The 20,064-nt window shown below is 38.5% G+C and overlaps 1 protein-coding gene across 1 annotated transcript in view; it reads left to right on the forward strand.

Annotated features, from left to right (window-relative positions):
- The first annotated feature begins 2,862 nt into the window (after positions 1 to 2,862).
- LOC140161401 (uncharacterized) overlaps positions 2,863 to 20,064 on the forward strand; it is a 30,282-nt gene continuing 13,080 nt past the window's right edge. Inside the window, exons 1-3 of the mRNA XM_072184917.1 lie at positions 2,863 to 2,991; positions 4,651 to 5,676; positions 7,490 to 7,825. Coding sequence (XP_072041018.1) covers positions 4,782 to 5,676; positions 7,490 to 7,825 — 1,231 coding nt within the window. The 5' untranslated portion in view covers positions 2,863 to 2,991; positions 4,651 to 4,781. The remainder of the gene's footprint in view (positions 2,992 to 4,650; positions 5,677 to 7,489; positions 7,826 to 20,064) is intronic.

Here is a 20,064-nt window from a genome sequence, read left to right on the forward strand (position 1 = left end):
TGAAATTTTAATATAAATTAAACTTTGAATGTTATAACAATTTACAATACTGAACAGTGGTATAGATAAATAAAGCAAAATAGAAACTTAAATAACTTAAATCTAATTATTTGTATGCAATTTTATTAAAATTGAAGGTCTAAACTTGAGTTTAAATGACAAAAAATTGGTTATAAAAGAACATTGAAATTGAAAAACCCCTTTGTAATTTAAACACCGATAAACAATGTTTTCAATATTTTGAAACTCTTGTTTATTCATATCAAAAGGTTTCAAACTTGTATCAAAATCGGAACTTTTATTAGCTCAAAAAATCAGAAAGCTGCTCTTGTATGTATTGTATGAATTTAACTCTGTATGGTGTGTGGCTCAATCAATTCTATAGATACAATGAGAGAGTGCAAGCTTCAATTATCCTGGATTATGATTCTTTTCATTAAATGGAATGGAATATATCTCTAGAGGTGAATTTTATTAATTCAGTTTATTTTTGATCCAGCGCCTGTCATGCTGATGGTGCGTTAACATTTCCATATGATTTCGTCTGTACAAATGTAATTATTGACCTCATGATGATGCTGTGCCCCACCCCAAACAAAAATAAATCATGCGTACTGGCCTGGTTTCATATATCTTGTCTGTTGTTAAAGCCATTAAGTATGATTTGCTTCACAGCGACGCCCTCAATTTTACTCGGATTTCCACTCTTTGCATAGTTATAATGCCCAGTGGTGTACTAAAATACCACGTAAAAGACTATAGCCTGAAGTGCATTCATAACAATAAAATTAAACTTTTTAGATTAAAACCGGGGAGTTTTATTCAGAGTTCACAGATCGAATGCTTGCTAACATGTCCCGTGGATGTCACGTCAGCTTATATGTACACACGTCGAGCGCGATGCTCCGTGCAGTATTACATGTAGTACACGCAAATTATGTAGGCGCTAGAATGAAATCTCAATTTTCTTCGTATACCTCATTTGTTTGGCATGAAATTAAAAGGGGATAATGTGATCAGTGAAAACAAAAATTTAAATAGGAATCTATTCTTTATGCTTATTATTGCTTTAAATCTGGTTTGAAACAAATACCATGTGTTTGTTGATTTTTCTCCAAGTAAAATGTACTGTAGGCCAGTGATTTGTATATGTTTTGAGACTAGTAAAAAAAAATCTTAGTCCGAATTTGAAAAGCACTTCGCTAGTCCGAATCTGAAGAGCACTTCGCTAGTCCGAATTTAAAAAACACTGCGCTAGTCCGAATCTGAGAAACACTGCGCTAGTCCGAATTTCGGACTAGCGCAGTGTTTTCATATTCGGACTAGCGCAGTGCTTTTCAGATTCGGACTAGCGCAGTGCTTTTCAGATTTCAGTTTCAGTTTTTCAGTTTCGGACTAGCGGTATGCTTTTTAAATTCGGACTAGCGAAGTGTCGGACTAGCGCCGTGTTTTTCAGTTTCGGACTAGCGCAGTGTTTTTCATATTCGGACTAGCGGAGTGTCGTACTGAAAAAGTGTTTTTCAGATTCGGACTAGCGGTGTGTCGGACTAGCGCTTTGCATTTCACATTCGGACTAGCGGCGTGTCGGACTGGCAGAGTGTATTTTAAATTCGGACTAGCGGAGTGTCGGACTAAAAAAGTGTTTTTCAAATTCGGACTAGCGGCGTGTCGGACTAGCGGCGTGTCGGACTAGCGGCGTGTCGGACTAGCGGCGTGTCGGACTGAGCGGTGCACCCCGCAGCGCCCGAGTTGACTGAAATTGAATTCAACTCCTAGACCTAGCGATCTGTCGCTTTGGGCAAACTGGTAGAGTGATTCTCGGCTTGCTAAGTACTGTAACCGTAGCTGGTGCGACTGCACAGTGCAGTAAAATCGTTGCAGTTTGAGCAGCAAAGCGGCAAGCGGCAGGAAAGTATGAAACCAGCATAGTGCCACAGGTGTCAGTCTCTTTAGACTCTACTGCTAGCATTGGTAAATCCTTCAAATATTGCAGCTGCACCGAATATTACCGGTACTGTATATTTTGCTGGCCATGAACTTGGAAGCTGCATGCTTTCGAACCTATTAGAGTTCTACGATAAACACAGACCAATAATTTATCCATAAAGAGATTCAAGACAAGTAAAGATTTTGAAAACATAATAATAATAAAATTGGATGGTTTTTTCACCCAATATGAGTTTTAAAATATTGGACTCGACTTCGTCTCGTCCAATATTTAAAAACTCATAGCTCGACCAATAAATGTGTAGCATTGGGTTCAAACCATCCAATTTTATATCACAATCGGTTACTAGGCAACTTCCCTGTTACTGGGGTAAAATCACATGGTAAGTGCAAAGTATTCTAGGTGCATGCCACTACTATCATGATGATGTAAACAAAGCAATTTTGACTGAATATAATCAAAACATTGGAGTGAGAATAAAAACAAAACAAATGCAAAACCATAATTTTACATAGCTATGATGGAAATAATAATTTGCCATAAATGATGGATAAAACATAATTTGAAATAAAACCAAAAGTAAAGGGGGTTCTTGACGACGGTTACACACACACACACCCCCACCCACACAAAACTGTATCAAGCATTATAGTTTTTTCCTGACATTTACTGAAAAAATGAAAATGATTGCTTTTCATTTGGCTGAGAAAATTAATTTTATATTAAATGTAACTCAAAATTTTGTTCATTTCAACACCATATTCGATCGTTTGTATAGCCGCGTTAAATGACTGAGTGAGCCTTGTACAACAATTATAGCCATCGGTTGATTAGAGTTCAAAGTGAGTACGCGATGACCTTCAATACAAGACAATAATGTTTTGAGTACAATCAAAAATGAAAGTAATGCCTGATAACATAACACATCGCACTTCGATTTGTCAACGTATTAAGTTCGAGGTATATTTTCTGTAAGATTCAATCTTCTCAACAAGTTGATACCTCGTGTACGAAGACCAAAGATGCGACAGGAGTGAAGATTTGTAAGTTGCAAAATATGGTGAAAGGACTTTTGCGAATGATTTTTAAAGTAATTTTACTGCAAAAAAGTTAAAAAATATAATAAGTTGCACCGATGCATGCTTGCTTGTTATACTGTTGTTATCGTGGTACTGTACAACATGGTTGTAGTGCAATGTGTAGGCCTATATTACATGTAAATGTGTATATACGATTCAAAAGTTCTACCTCCATCATCATATCTCTGCTATCTTATGTGCCAGCCTATTGGAATTACACATACTTTAATCTTAAATCGAGGCTACACAAATAAAAGTTATTTAATAAAAATGTGATTTTTGGTTGTTATGATATGTCGTTTAAAGCGAATACAGATTTGGTACATCGGAAACGGTTAAAAATTGAAGCCAAAAGTTTAGTAAGCATCATATTTTAGCTTTATATAATGTCCATAAAAATGTTTTCAAGATGCCCAACTGCTTACTCAGGATAAATATTTTGGTCATGTTTCAACTCCCTGACATACATTGGGATTTCAAAACAAAATGAAACATGTTTTATATGAGAATAAAACATCAAAGGGTTCAGCAGACACACAAATGTCAGTGAAATTTGCCAAATTTTGACTAGATCACGTTTAAGGGTAATTCGTAATTATGTCATATTTTAAGCAATGGATGCATCTTTACATGAAAATAAGGTAAACAGATTGTTTATAACCTTGTAGGCCTATATGATTCCAAAATTCAAAAACTGTGCATAAGGCTTATTTAATTTTAACCTATGAACCTATTAATATGACTTGAACCAACAAGTGCTGATCCGTTCGAAGTCAACAACCTATTGAAAAGGGTCAATTCGTGTGCTATTCTGAACATGTATCAGTTTTGTTGTGCAAAATTCACAATACCCAGTAAAACTGCAAGCATTAGATATTGATTTAAGTATTTTAACAAAAATAAACCAATTTAATCATTTTCAGAAATAAACCTGTAATGATGTTGGCGACCTTTCAAATCAAAAATAACTTTTATTGTGTAGGCAAGATGTAAGAGTATAACCATAAGTAACTTCAATATCCTGGCACCTAAGATAACAGAGATGTGATGATGGAGGTAGAACTTATTGAATGACGCTCGTACAATTATGTAATTTTTACAGTCATGTTTTTATGTTTGTTTACTTGTATTGTTTTTATGCCCCTTGAGCGTCCAGCAGGGGGAATTGGGCTCTCATAAATTACTTTGCGATTACTATAAGGTAAATAAGTTATAGGCCTTTACTATACCTCATAAATATTTATTAGGTAATCCAGACATCTTATTGGTTAATAACGCCAGCGTCCGAGTACGGTATTTTGACTACTTCCCCGCGCCTGTGCAATTACACATGTAAAACTGTGTTTTATACGTTAAGCAGGGCCCTGCTGAAAATCAATTTTTATTGAGCAGGTTACTTATTGTGAAATAAATAAATAAATAAATAATTCGGGAAGTAGTCAAATCATCGGGAAGTAGTCAAATCATCCAACACCGAGGGACCAGTAGTTTTGACTTAAAACATGTTGTATTTGTATAATACTCACATTGTAATCTCATGCCAGCGGCATTGACAAAAATCAACTGTCACCACTCTTAACATGCCATTCGTCTTAAATATTTATAATTTCCACTCAATTTCAGCAAATCAATAACAGCAAGAAGGACCTTTTCAGGAAATATTCTTAGTCATAATGGTTATGGATTACATCCGTCGCGTACGATCATGTACCATTTTGTTCTGAAGTTCTGACTCTCATAACTTGTTTTGTACCATGGAATCGATAGTTCATAAACTGCGCAAACATTTCAAGCCTAGCGGGAAGGCGAGCAAAGTCCCGGTTTCCTATGTTCTGGACTATATTCGGGATAATTTTCCCGAAGGACCCAATTCTTCTATTGGACGGGCAAGATTGTTTAAGAATGCTTTTCCACAAATGGTGAGACATAAGCCTGGAAAATCACGCAAGATACCAAATCCGGTATACCATTATTATAACTTGATGGTAACAGATCCAGTAAATGAAAATGTTGAAGAACTATGCGATGGTCAACATGTAGACGAGGATAATGAAACTGAACATGTGAATTACCGGCAAGCCTTAGAAGAGGCCAATGAGAAGAATAAACGACTTCAACTTGAGAATAAGAGGTTATGTGCTACCATAAAGAGACTACGACGGAAATCTAGGCAAATCACCAATAAAAACAGAAGACTGACAATAAGAGTAAACGAAGAAGAACGTAAACGTTGCCAACGAATTGGTCACATGGTGATTCATTCACAGGGATCACGTTTGTCACCACTAGATCGGCAATATTCAAAACAGATGCTAAAACAAAGTTTACCTGAAATACCCCCAACAGAATTGTCAAACACAGTCAAATCACTTGGAACAGGTACCTTTTCCAAAGTGTCATTTTGTAAGTATCTTCGTGAGCGAGTTGCAGTGAAAGAGTTCAGAAGTCCTGAAGGAAGATCCAAACAGGAATGGGAAGACTCCATCATATGGGAAGCTTCAATCATGATGGCAATGCCATCACATGCTCACATTTGTAATCTAAAAGGAGTAGTCATCCAAGACGACAGTTACAGACTAGTTATGGAATACATTGGTGGACACAGTCTGTGGCAAATTCTATTCAGGAAAGATACGAAGGCTGAGAGAGGTGAGATACCCAAGAAAGAAAAATAATATATAAAAAGGCACTAGTAAGTGGGTATCTGAGCAGGGCTTATAGAAATCCATATACATATGCATAAATACCCACATATATGCATACATACCCATAGAATACATACACACACACACACCAATACACACGCCCACATACACCCCACCCCACCCCCACATACATACAATAAGGGGATGGAGGTGATATGTCGACCAAAATAAATCACATGAAAAAAAAACCCGCAAGTTGTTGGGCGAACAAGAAAGCTTGAATATTGAGATGGCTATTTTGACTATCAATCTGTGAGCGCATTTCCAGCATAATTATGTATTACTCCTTCCAAACAGTTAGCAATGCAATAAAATCGTTAATAACGAAAATACTAAATCCATGTCCTTAACAGACAGAAGCGAGATTTGAATTTATTCAAGTTGGATTTCATTAAATGAGAAATAATTAATTTGTTGACACATTGGTTCATTTTAGATAAAAACAGATGGCACTCATGAACTTAACATTTATAATCACTGTTAAAACCATTATATTTGTCCTATTTTGACGTTATTTTTGGGTTTTGGATTTAAGAAAGCAATTCAGGTTTGCCTCGTACTTATACAGGGTGTCCCAGAAAAAAATACCGGGCGAATAGATTTGAACGTAAGTCGAGAAATAGACATCAGAATCCAAAATTCTAAATATCAGCGTGTAGCCCATTTTATTCTGCATCCTATACGTCAATTTTACTGGAATCGGTTGACTGATTGCGAAGAAATGAGCGATTACATAACGCATGCGTCAATTCAATTCATTCCAAGTTTGAAGAAAAGATCATTCAACACAATGCGCACTATTATAGTGGTTAACTGTCAATGGGCTTCATGTTTTGTTCTGTGAAATGCTTTTCGTTCTTTTTAAAGAATCTGTTTCTTGCAAAACATTTAATTAGGTTTTGTTCAAATTTGAAAATCTGCTCGATATTAAAAATGAAAGCTTGCATGTAAGATGATGCTCGGTACTTGTAAATACCTTTTTTCGTTAATGTTAAATGTTGATTAATGTTGCATAAAGAATGTTATTGCATAAACGAATTCCAGCTTGCTTAAAAAAATTCTCACACAATATTTCGTAAAATTGTAATGCAAAGTTTAAATCTTTTAAAACTTCAACATTAATGTTGCATGGTATCAAAAATCATACGTAAACTGTAAGCACTTGATCATTGTCATTCTCGGCTCAAATGTTCTTTGGAAATTTAAAATATAACATATTTGCACAACCTAAAGAATTCAAGTTTGAAAGCTTCCCATTGTAGAAATCAAAGTTTTCTCGGACAAGCTGTTATTCATCTTCAGTGAAAGCATGCATAACATAACACCGTCGGATTATAAAATAGATAATGTGGACTAAATTTAATGAGATACACAAACTTCAGGAAGCGGTAACCGAGTATGAAAAAAGCACCTGTGATCAAACTTGGAATGAACTGCATTGATGTGCGCATTATGTAATCGTTAATTTATTCGCAACCAGTCAACCGAATCAAATAAAATTTTCGTACGTGATGCACATTAAAATAGGATATGCGCTACACTTAAAATTGTTTGATTCTGATGTCTAATTCTCGACTTACGTTTAAATTTATTCACTCAGTAATTTTTTCTGGGACACCCTGTATAATGAAAAAAAAAGAGGTTTATTGACTGGATCACACTGCTCCAAACGCGTGAGATTATGAGTGGCTTGAGTACCTTGTACACTGGAAAATCAAAATCTCCTTATTAATATTATGTAATTTTTAACGCTGCAGATCGTATGATGTGGCCGAAAGTCATGAAAGCCATAGCAACCGGTATGGAATGGATGAAGCGTTACAACATTGTTCATAATGACCTCCACGAAAGCAACATATTGATAGACAGTAACCATGTCCCTCGCATCATAGATTTTGGCAAAGCAACATTAGTGGAGCCAACTCAAGAAAACAGCGAGCGCTACGGACTAGACAATGATGCTGACATTTGTGAATTTCAAAAGAGTCGTGGGTGGATACCTCCTGAAATACTCAAAGACCAGGCTGTATATTCACCAACGACAGATGCGTACGCATTTGGGTACTTACTGCAGCAAGTGAAGCGTGTAAATCGTAAGTTTCCTGAGATAAACGAGCTGATTACATCCTTCAAATGTGAAGCCGCTAAGAGGATGGACATATCGTTAGTGAAAAGATTTTTACATTCTTAGCTACATAGATACATCTATACAAATCAGAGTTATGTGACGGAAATTATCGAGGGCTTAGAGCAAGAACTAGCTATGCCCACAATTACATGTTACTAATTCCGGCAACAAATGGACGGTTAATTCTGCCCTCTATAATATAATGTAAGTGACTTTGGGGGTATGTACATGGTCACATGCATCTAACTAACCATGCTAACTGTTTAAGTGACCATGCGTATTCTTGCTAGTTCTTGCTCTAAGCCCTCGTTATATAATATAGTAGGGAACAATGTCATGAAACGGAATCAATCATTCACCATGAAAATATTAACAGTGTCCAAAACGTCTTTCGGCGTATTTGCACAGAACTTGGAATTTCGAGCAATACCGTTCAGATCCGTTGATTGTTTCCACAATTGCATAGAAGTGAACAGAAATGAACCGCAATGATCGTTAGTGATATGTTACTTTTAACGTACGTACGTAGAAGTCCAACACCTTGCCGACTATATAGGCTGAGTCAAAAAGAAGTAAACTCATGTTTGAGGGGATGTAACTAGAGATCTGTAAGAAATCTGAGAAAAATGAAAATATCATTGGACAGAGCAAATTCTATACCTTTAAATACAAAAGAAATTGTTGCAATTAAATTGCTCACGGCAAACTCAAGTTATACTCATTTGAATACAATCACCCATTTTCGTAGCTGCACACGGTTTCACTTCCTAAGTACCTATTATATTGATTGGTAAGATGCGATATTCAAATGCAAATAAAGTTACGTGTGGTTTCGATCAATAATTCCCGCATGTTAGAGGTTTTTGTCAATAGGAATTTTACCTCATTGCACTACATTATAATGAAACGGGCCAAATGACAACATGGCACCATAATTTACCGCACGGGGGCGCACGTTTCTGTCGACGAACTATCATGAAACTAAGAGTCCCACTGAAGTTCAGTGTCTTTTTTTCGTCTCCAATTTCCCACAGCCAATCGGATTCCATGTAAGGGAACATTATATAAGAATGTCAACAAGCTCAATGTGCATGGGACACTAAGGAACAGACAGCCGGAAGCTTCAGTATAGAACTGCTAGACCACAAGTGAACATTGCTGGAGTTAGACTTGTGTTACAGCAAGACCCAAAGATCAGCTCAAGACGCAATCCTTTACCCAACATTCCCCAATCAAGCTTCTGCCGGATCGTTCGTAAAGACCTGAATTGGTATCTCTACCATTTACAGTACCATCATGGAGTTACATTCTGTTTGTTGTATATTAATTAAAAGCAAGCAAAAGTTGTCATTTCAACAATAAATCCTGTTAGCACTTTGCTGATTCGTCGAAATTGAAATGGATGAAAATCAATCAGCCATGTGCAGCTACAAAAATGGGTGGTTGTATTCAAATAAGTATAACTTTAGTTTGCTGTGAGCAATTGCAACAATTCTTTTTTTATTTAGACAAGTAGTGTTTGCACTTTCCAATGATATTTTCATTTATAGCAGATTCCTTACAAATCTCTAGTTACAGCCCCTCAAACATGAGTTTACTTCTTTTTGACTCAGTCTGTACCAACTAGACAGTTTAAAAGTAGAATAAACAGAGAATGAACCGCATTTTGCGATGTTACAGCAAAACGATGTCAATTGTTCACACGTTAGTAATTGATTTCTTTTGCATGTGTCTTTTAAGTTTCAACTTCATATCTTAAAAGAAAGGTAAGTTACGAGTGTCATCAAACTATTGTATCAAACTATCAAACTACTTTATATTTATTGTTCATGGTTGAACGTATTACAAAAAAGAAAGATAAATTAAACATTGCATATTATCTCGAAATGAAGCTGAACAATTTTCAGTTTCAGTTTGTTCAGAATAAAACGCTGTGTAATGCACGATCAAGAACCTCGCGTTACATACATTAGGCTATGCCATTGTTGCTTTAGTCTAGGAGCTAAATCTCATACGGGCTTTAATTATTAAGGATTGAGTTCAACACCTATGTCTTAGGTCCTAATATTTGTTACTATGAGGTGTTAGGATAGACCCTCTTGATTACTGCTAGGGGTAGTGGATTTAGGTAGTTTTTTTTTTGCTAGAGGTCACGAAAGGTCACACAAGGGTAAAAAATTACAAATGCGTTGATCTTGTTCCGAGGTATATCAAATTACTCGTCTGATGACATGCATTAAGAAAATATATAGTTTGTGCTCTCTACGACCTATAGTTATTGAGAAGTATTAACTCGACCAATTTTCAAACCCCTTGCTCCTAGACTACTTAGAAATGTGTGGAATTAGGGCTAAGTAAACAAGTTGTGTACTTGACATTCACAGTAATATTAGAAGAGGGTACACAGATTATTTATAAAGATATTTATATATATATGTTAACTTTAACTTAGTTCATAAAAAATCTACATGTAAACTTTTTGAGACCTCAAATATTGTCTTTATTGTGTCATTTACGTATACATACACGAGGATAATGAATGGAATTGCAAATTACACATACGCAACAAGAACGTTTGGAGAAGACATCAAATAAATAATGGACACACTAACTCGATGATGACATGCATAAGACGTTTGTCGTTTCGTACCAGTTCCATGCAAGTTGACCGGGAAATAGACTACTTCATAAAAACATAACATTTCTTGATTTGGAACTTTGACATCAATAAACTAGTAAAATTGATCATGTTACAGTGTATATGAATAATGTTGAGATTGAAAATGTCACATGTTTCAAATATCTTGGTGTTCAAATTGATGTTAACTTGAAATGGAAAGAGCAGATCAACAATATTTGTCGTAAAGTGTGTGCAAGTCTTGCAGTCATGAGAAGAGTTAAGCCGTTTGTCCCAAGAAGTTCACTGATTACTATTTACAACACAATGGTTTTACCACATTTTGATTAAGCAATTACTATTTGGAATAGCTGCAGTGTAATAAATTTAAATAAGCTTCAAAAACTCCAAAACACGGCAATGCGAATTATACTAAGTGTACCATACAGAACTCATATAAACGACCTGTTACGTACTTTAGGCTTCATGAATATAAGCGACCGCATTATTTTCTTAACTGGATGTATGATGTTTTAAGTTTAAAATGAAATTGCACCCTCCTACCTCAATGATTTGTGTCTTCATCATCATTATTCATTTTCATTAGATACAGTGCATCCCTCAGAATTGAGTATTGCTGGACCTTGAATATTAACATGGCGAGGCGAACAAAAGTGCTAGTGATGAACGTGAAGGAAGTTTATTATAATTATACAGTGCTTCGTGCGAGTAAAAATAGCGTCATCAATTATGGAAGCTGGATGCTAGCAAGTCCGTGCCGAAATGCTTCTACGGACGGAGCTGCAATGAGGGACGGAGGAAGATTATTCCATAGCTTGATGGTATATGGAAAGAACGAGTACTGGAAAGCTAAAACTCTTGCATGTGGTTGGATGAACTTATGACTGTAGCCTCATCTCAGTGAGTCAATGTTCCTGCCTCTTCTGATGGTAAGGTAGTCAGCAGCTGGAATATACACCATAGATGCTACAATATTGTAACAAATCACCGCCTGCGATCTCATCCTCCGTTGGTGTAGTGTATCCCACTGCAGTGACTGAAGCATGTCAGTGACGCTGGTACGGCGATAATCACTAGTTACAAATCGTGCTGCCCGTCTCTGTACAGCTTCCAGGCTCTGGATATTTCGTTGCGTGTGGGGTGCCCAGGCAGATGATGAGTACTCAAGAAATGGGAGGACAAAGCTCTCTTAATGTCAGGAGGACATTTGCTGGCATTCGCTGCAGGAAACCAAGGGTCTGTTTTTTTTTTGGTTATGGTGTTGATGTGAGCATTCCAGGATAAGTCAGAGCTGATTGTTACTCCCAGGTATTTGGAATTGATTGTTAAGGCTAGATGTTGGCCATGAAGTGAATAAGTGGTGTGAATGGGAGATCGCTTGTTGGTAATACGCAGGACCTCACATTTATCAGGATTGAATGACATACCCTACTGCTTTTCCAATGTCTGGAGACAGTTTAAATCTTCTTGCAACAAGCTGTCATCGTCGGGACTTTTGATGACTCGGTAGAGCAGAGAGTCATCTGCAAATAGGCGCGTGGTTGATGTGACACACTCTGGCAAGTCATTGATAAAAAACAGAAAAAGCAAGGGGCCCAGGACGGACCCCTGCGGGACTCCAGATGTTACAGATGTTACAGATGAGACTTGTCTCTCAAGTAGAACACGCTGGGAGCGATTGGATAAGAAGTCCTCAATTCAGGCCAAGGTATTACCACCTATCCCGTAATGAGATTACTTATGAAGGAGGCGCTTATGTGGCACAGCATCGAAGGCTTTGGAGAAGTCTAATAATATTGCGTCAATTTGTTGTCTCTCATTCAATCCTTTTGCCAAATCATGAACAGTGCGTATCAGTTGAGCATCACACGACCGTTTTTTTCTGAAGCCATACTGGGCATCTGATAAGATATGGTGATCTTCAAGGTGTGATATGATGGTACCATGCAAGATATTCTCCAATAATTTGCAACTGACAGATGTGAGAGTTATAGGACGATAGTTGGATGCTTTGTGTCTATCTCCCTTCTTGAAAATCGGTGCAACATGCCCAAACTTCCAGTCAGTTGGAATTTCACCTTGAGCAAGTGAAGCTTGAAAAATTAAAATCAGGCATGGTGCAAGCTCATCTGCATATTCTTTGAGCAATCTGGTTGGGATGTTATCTGGGCCAGTAGCTTTGTGCGGCTTCAGATTTTGAAGAAGTTTCAGAACACCTTCACAGTCAATGGTGATATCAGGCAATTTAGGGTAAGGTGATGAGCCAAGATCAGGTAGATTATTGGTATCTTCCTTTGTGTAAACTGATGTAAATTGCTTATTCAGAATCTCGGCCTTCACTTTGCTGTCACTGAAGGTAATTCCATCTTGATACAACGGGGCAACGCCATTGTTGTCACATGGTTTTCCCTGTACAAATCTCCAAAATGTCCTTGGATTCTGATCAATATTTCTCCCCAGTCATGTACATAATTATGGTAAGCGTGTCTACATTTCTGCTGGTCAATGCGTTTGAGTTTCTTGCAGTAGCTCCAATCATCTTCATGATTAGTTGCCTTTCTGTAAGCTTTTTGTTTGCGTCTTGCAAGACGCTTGACGGTTGAGTTAATCCAAGGTTGGTGAACCTGGGAAGATGGCATTTTAGATGGAACCAACTCATCCATTACGTTCATGCACTGATTTCTGAAGGTAGACCATAAATCACTAATGGGAGTTGACGAGTCAAAGTTTGATATAAATTCATCTGCAAAACTAGACAGCTTGTGTTTGATTGTATTTGAATCCACCTTGTTCCACATAAAGATCTTTCTTTTAACTGGCTTCTGACGTCTTACATTTGTATTACTACATGCAACAACGATCTCATGGTCACTAACACCAGGATATGGTTCACACTTGTTCACCAGTGTTGCACGATTTGTAAGAAACAAGTTGAGAGTGTTCTGAAGACGGGTTGGGAATTCAACAATCTGTTCAAGTCCAAGGTCTTGAATAGTTGAGATGAACGTTTCATTGATTGATCGCTTAACTCTGTTATCAATGATGCTAATTGTTGGCCAACTTATATCTGGTAAATTGAAATCACCTCCAACCCAATCCATAGCATTTGGATTGTCATGAACAAGGTCGGGGATGGTAGACCACAGCTTGAATGCGTTTTCTTCACTATCATTAGGAGGTCTATAGGCTGAACATATGATCAGGGGATCTTTGCTGGTAAGTTCAACTTTGGCAGCAACAATTTTACAAGAACTTTCTGAACCCATGTCTATTTCTTGACTGATCAGATCTGATTTAATAGACAGGAGGACACAACCATATCCATCGGAACGATCTCTTCGATAAGTGGTGTAATCAGGTGGTAGGATTTTATCGTTATAAATGTCTGGGTTTATCCATGTTTCACTGCCAATTATTACATCTGCGTTGCGAGAGTCAATAACATTCCAAAAGCTAGCTTTCTTTGCCTGAATACTGGAAGTTAACATTTAAGACTTTGAGGGTACTGTTACTCCTGTGCGACACCTTCGGTTTCTTGGGTGATGATGTATCCAGAGGTAAACCAGGATCACTAATGTCATGCAAGGATGTTAAGTTGCCATCAGTGAGAGATGAGAGTACCTCATAGTGGTTGGAACTTTCCATAGAGAAACTGTCTGACAAGCAGGTACTGTAATTTGAGGTTCCGCATGAGCATATCCAGGAGGCATTAGGTTTTGTTAAAATATTGTGCAATTGACTTGGCATCGAGATGCAGTCTGGGTAATAATGGCTAGTACAATCATCACAAATGATAATTCTCTGGCTTGATGGATCACAGGGTAGGTTGCAAAAGTCAAACATGAAGTCAATAGGCCCAGGATTTGTTTCTGTGTCCGATGCTTGAATAATCAGTAACACAGGAAGAAACTGCAGAGTATCCTTACGAGTGGTCAATTTTATGGATGATCTATAGGAACGTGAACATCGTAGGCTGGAAAGGAGGTTTGTTTGTAGAAGCCCCATGTGATTACTGTGAGACAAGTTGATAGGTAGGATACCACATGGAACTTTTGGTGAATAGCCCCATGTTATGAATGGCGTCAATGTCAATCAATTAGGAGTTTTTTTGCATACACACGAGAGACGATAAAGCCACGACTCCCACAAGAGTTTGAAGACACAAAGAATGCTTCATTGTGAACTGAATAGTCACCAAAAAACACACTAGGTGCTTATGATAGCCTGAGCAAGTAAGCAAATGGAGATGTCTTCTTCCACACAGCAGTGATAGGTAAGCTTAAATTCCATAAGTAAGAACAAGGAAGCAATCACTAACATGTCTAAGTCCCCATAAAAAACGTGACACATAATAAACAATCCAGGTTGTAAATATACATGTAGCTGTATAATATTCCACTGGTTGATGAGAAGGCTTTAAGTGAGACAACCAAGCATACCAAGGAGATTACCTACAATGCATGTGTGTGTGTTGGTGTCCTCTGGACACAGGGTGTTGTGATGCGTCTAGTGCATTAGCGAGGTAGACTAGTATTAGCATGTAGCATGTAGTATAGTGCTTGCAATTTCTGCTTTCAGCTTCTGCCGCTGGCTAGCCGTAAGGTGAAAGGGGAAGCAAAGTGCGTAAGCCTTCCCCTGCCAGTACATAGTCTTTCCTACATCAAGACTCTTACAGTGCCTCCCAGAGACAACACACGGTAACTGGGTACCCCACGGCCCCAGGTGAAACTGTAAGTTATCTCGGAGCAGCTTTGGGCCCCAGAGATGCGGCGTGCAGGCCCACCGGCGTGTGGACATGCCCTGGCGCTCATCAACCAAGCCCCAGCTATGGGTTAAATAGTCGAGGTAGTTCACTACCATTCATTCATTCATTCATTCATTCATTCATTCATTCATTCATTCATTCATTCATTCATTCATTCATTCATTCATTTATTCATTCATTCATTCATTCATTCATTCATTCATTCATTCATTCATTCATTCATTTATTCATTTGTGGTTTATTAGCACAATGCATTGTAGCCCGTAGGCTAAATTACAGCAAAGTTTACAAAGTTTAAAACACATATAATTATACACAATAAAGAATATGATAAAAGTGAACAACAAAATAAATAAACAAAATATTGCAGCAAACCCTATAGCACAAACCATACGAAAATAAAACAAGCTATAATCCACCCCAAGAAATCCAACCCAGACTACTCACAAGCACACGACATTTGCACAGCTCAAATCACAACAGCACACTGAAAGGACACATAACCACTCACAACAGTTGCACACCCACACCACTCATCAAAACACTAGACACATCCTGAATTATACCACAATCAGAGTCCTCACACCAACAAAACTCACATAAGATAGCCTATCCTCCCACCCCACCTGCACTTTCAATACAACAATACAATGAGATAATATATCAAGAATGTGGAAAAATAACACATCAATATAAAAACAGTTAGCCAGCAACATGATTAAAATTAGAGCACTTTACAAGAGATCATTGAGCAAATTGACAAGATAAGGAATTGCACTATTTTGAAACCGATTGGTTCTGCACTTGATTTTGTTAAAATGGTTTGCATTTCTCAGAGAATATTGCACTTTATCTTTAACTCGTAAAGGCAACCAGGCACTGAACTCATCAGACTTGTAGATATCAATGGCAAATTTAACACAAAGCATTTTACGCCTTTCCTGAAGGCTGGAGAGGTTGCACAGTTCAAGAGCATGGTCATACGACAGATAATCTGGACCAAGAATAATCATGAGGGCTCTTTTTTGCACCCTCTCTAGCATTAAGACATGAGATTCGTCCTACCTTGCAATCTCTTGTCTCCGACAGAAGGGCGTTCATAATAATCTATGGATACGGTCAGTGAACACAAGCAGGGATCCAACTTACCATATCTGGTTGGAGACAGACGTGATAGGAGTGGAGGGCGTAGATTAAATGATTTATCGTTATACATCGGCCACAGGACAACTGTGAGAAGGAAAACTCCTATGTTAAACCATTCTGTAGGAGTTGCGACCGCAGAATTAATCAGCAAAAGAAAAACTATGACAGCAAACCTAAACTACACTAGGGTTAGAGTCCCTACAAAAACACCAACTCCTGGAGCTGACACAGATTTTGAGAAATCAAATGATGGCTTGTCCTCAAAGCCGCAAGGAAGGGACAAGACTGATAAGTGTGGAGGCAATAGGAGTAACCTTATGAACTGCAGGAAAATTGTAACAATCTCCACCATGAATGTGAGGACCATCAGAGAACAAAGATGCAGTGAGGAACTAGTGTGCAGCTTAATGGCATACAACATAGACATACTGGGGATACAGGAACATCGCATAGTCCACAAAGAACCAGTCAGATATGAGTACATCCTTGGCCAGACGCTAATTACAACTTCAGCTGTCAGAAATGGAGCAGGTGCAGCAACTGGCAGAGTTGGCATTGTTCTCAGTTCTAATGCAAAAAGCTCACTAGCTAGCGTGACACAACACACAGACCGTATCCTATCTGCCAACTTTCAGGGTAACCCTGCAACAACAGTTATATTTACCTATTGTCCAACTAACGTGGACAATGAAGACAACATTGAAGCACACTATGACAACCTAAGAAGAGCCATCGATTCCATCCCAGCTCACAATGTCCTTGTAATAGTAGGAGACTTCAATGGTAGAGTTGGAACAGTAGGTGTAAATCTTACCTATCATGACACAACCAACAGAAATGGAAAATATATGGTAGATTTAGCAATTGAGAAAAAAACTTGTAATCGCTAATACCTACTTCCGAAAGAGGAAAGGGAAGCTGTGGACGTGCATGAGCCCAACAGGAAGCAAATACCAATTGGACTACGTTCTGATTCGGAAGAAGTGGAAGAACAGCTTGCTGGACGCTGAAGCCTATAGCACCTTTTCTAGCATAGGATCTGATCATAGGATCGTATCAGCAAGGATCAGACTAAGTCTAAGTCTAAGAAAGAGCAAAGCGTTGCCAAGAAAGAAACACTACGACTGGAGGGTTTTATGCTCTGATAACAAGCTGCAATATACAATTGAGGTACGCAACAGATTCCAACCTCTAGAAGATATTGATGAAAATGCCACCGAACGATATTTATAAGCGCCACTGCAGAAGCAACAGAGAAGATAATACCTGTTGGAAAGAAAATCAGGAAGGCGTGCTTCTCAAGTGATCACAGAGTAACATCAGCAAGACTGAAAATCAAAGATGCTTATGAGACATATCAAGAAAGCACAACAGAAGACAACAGGCTCAGTTATAACCAGGCAAAGTCTGACTAAGCAGGAGCCTATAATCATGCAATAGAGGACGATCTCAACACCAAGTTAAGAGAAGTTGAAATGGCACATGACAACTGTAAACACAGTCAGAGTTGGAGACTGATTAATGACATTACTGGAAGAAAATCGTCAATGAGGGGCCAGCTGACAGGAGATACTCAGATGGATAGGAATATACAAAGGCAAAGGCAGCAATAGCAGAAGGAAAGAGTAGTGGAGAAGACGGCATCACACCAGAAGTCTTAACGAGATGTGACCTGGATGACCTGGTGCTAGGTTTTTGCAACGATGAATTTCTGAAAGAAAGAATGCCTGATCAATGGTCTATTCTAAATATAATCCCAATACCGAAGTCAGGATACCTAAGGATACCGAGGAGGTAACTACCGTGGCATCAGCCTATCCTCAATAGTAGCCAAAACCTTCAATAGGATGATACTCAACAGGATAAGACCCGAAGTTGCTAGACTTCTGAGAAACAGCCAGAATGGTTTCAGAGTAGGAAGAACAACTGTCAGCCACATACTGGCTCTTAGAAGGATAATAGAAGGAGAGAAGGCTAAAAATCTACCAGCCATTATAACATTAATTGACTTCAGAAAAGCCTTCGATACTATTCACAGAGGCAAGATGCTACAGATCCTCATAGCCTATGGGATACCAAAACAGATTGTGGATGCAATTGGAAGGACATACAAGAAAACCAGAGCCAAAGTAATCTCCCCTGAGCTATTTGACATCCTAGCTGGAGTTCTACAAGGTGATACCCTTGCTCCCTATCTGTTTGTGATAGTGCTCGACTATGCTTTGAGAATGGCTATAGATGGCAAGGAAGAAGCACTCGGATTCCATCTAGAAAGGAGAAAGAGCCGACGAGTTGGGCCAGATGTGGTAACCGACCTGGACTTCGCGGATGACATCGCCCTCCTGTCAGAGGAAACTAAGCAAGCTCAGGAACTGCTGCGAAGGGTCGAAACATCAGTCGGAAGAGTCGGCTTAAAGATGAATGCCACCAAGACAAAGTTTATGTCTTTTAACCAAGATCAGCAGGTTAACATCAGCACAAATAATGGCACAAAGCTAGTTGAAGTGAAAGACGTCAAATATCTCGGAGCATGGATGGCTAGCACAGAGCACGATGTCAAAACACGTAAGGCAGCAGCTTGGAGAGCATGTAACAGCCTAAACAAGATCTGGAAGTCTGCTCTACCAAAGAAATTACAACTGCGGGTTTTCAGTGCAACAGTGGATTCTGTGTTAACATATGGATGCGAAGCCTGGACCATAACCCCTGGTTAAAGAGCTGGACGGATGTTACTCTCGAATGCTTAGGGCAGCGTACAACATCCATTGGAAGCAGCATTTAAACAACAAAGAGCTGTATGGAGATCTTCCAAGACTCTCAGAGAAGATTAGAGAAAGGAGTACACGCTTCGCTGGACACTGCTTCAGGAGTAAGTGCGAACCTGTCGCCAATCTGATAACCTGGACACCCAAACATGGAACAAGAAACCCTGGTAGACCACCCCTTACATTATGTAGATGTTCTCAAGCAGGACACTGGACTACAAGCACCAGACCTGGGAACGGCGATGCAGGACAGGAGGATATGGAAAGCTGTCGTGGTTCGGGAAAACCACCCGAAATAAGCAAGTAAGCAAGTAAGTAAGCATGTGTGTGGAGATGCATTGCAAGGTTTCCAAATTCGGCACCAGACTAGTCTCAACAGCTGAGTAGAAAAAGGTGGCAAATTACTTCCAACTGCAGGCGCAAAAATGTTGATGAGTGATGAAACACTGAAGCAGTACAATATGATATTCCAATATTTTGGGTTTTGAGTACTGCCTGCTTTGATTGAGGTGGTAAAAATGAGGGAATTTTGAAGTTATTTTAGAGCTCGGATGTTGCCCATGCCATGTTAATATTCCTCACTTGGAGTCTTTTGTGTCGTCCAGTTAGTATCATAGATTCTGTTAACACTAGAGGTAGTGTAAATGGCGATTTATATGTTCCAAAGTGCAATACAAATTATGATAAAAGCTCTTTCCGATACAAAGGTAGCGTATTATGGAATGTTATTTCGAAAGATATTCGTCAAGTCAACTCACTAATGCAATTTAAAAGGAAACTCAAAGAAGACCTGAAATTGTAGCACAACTGATTCTGCAGCTCATACATGTTAAATGTTTTTAAATTTTTCGTGTTTCTCTGAATTATTTTAAATTATGCTGTATAATATA

This window comes from Amphiura filiformis, chromosome 9, assembly GCF_039555335.1.
Source record: "Amphiura filiformis chromosome 9, Afil_fr2py, whole genome shotgun sequence".
In the NCBI taxonomy this organism is placed as follows: Eukaryota; Metazoa; Echinodermata; class Ophiuroidea; order Amphilepidida; family Amphiuridae; genus Amphiura; species Amphiura filiformis.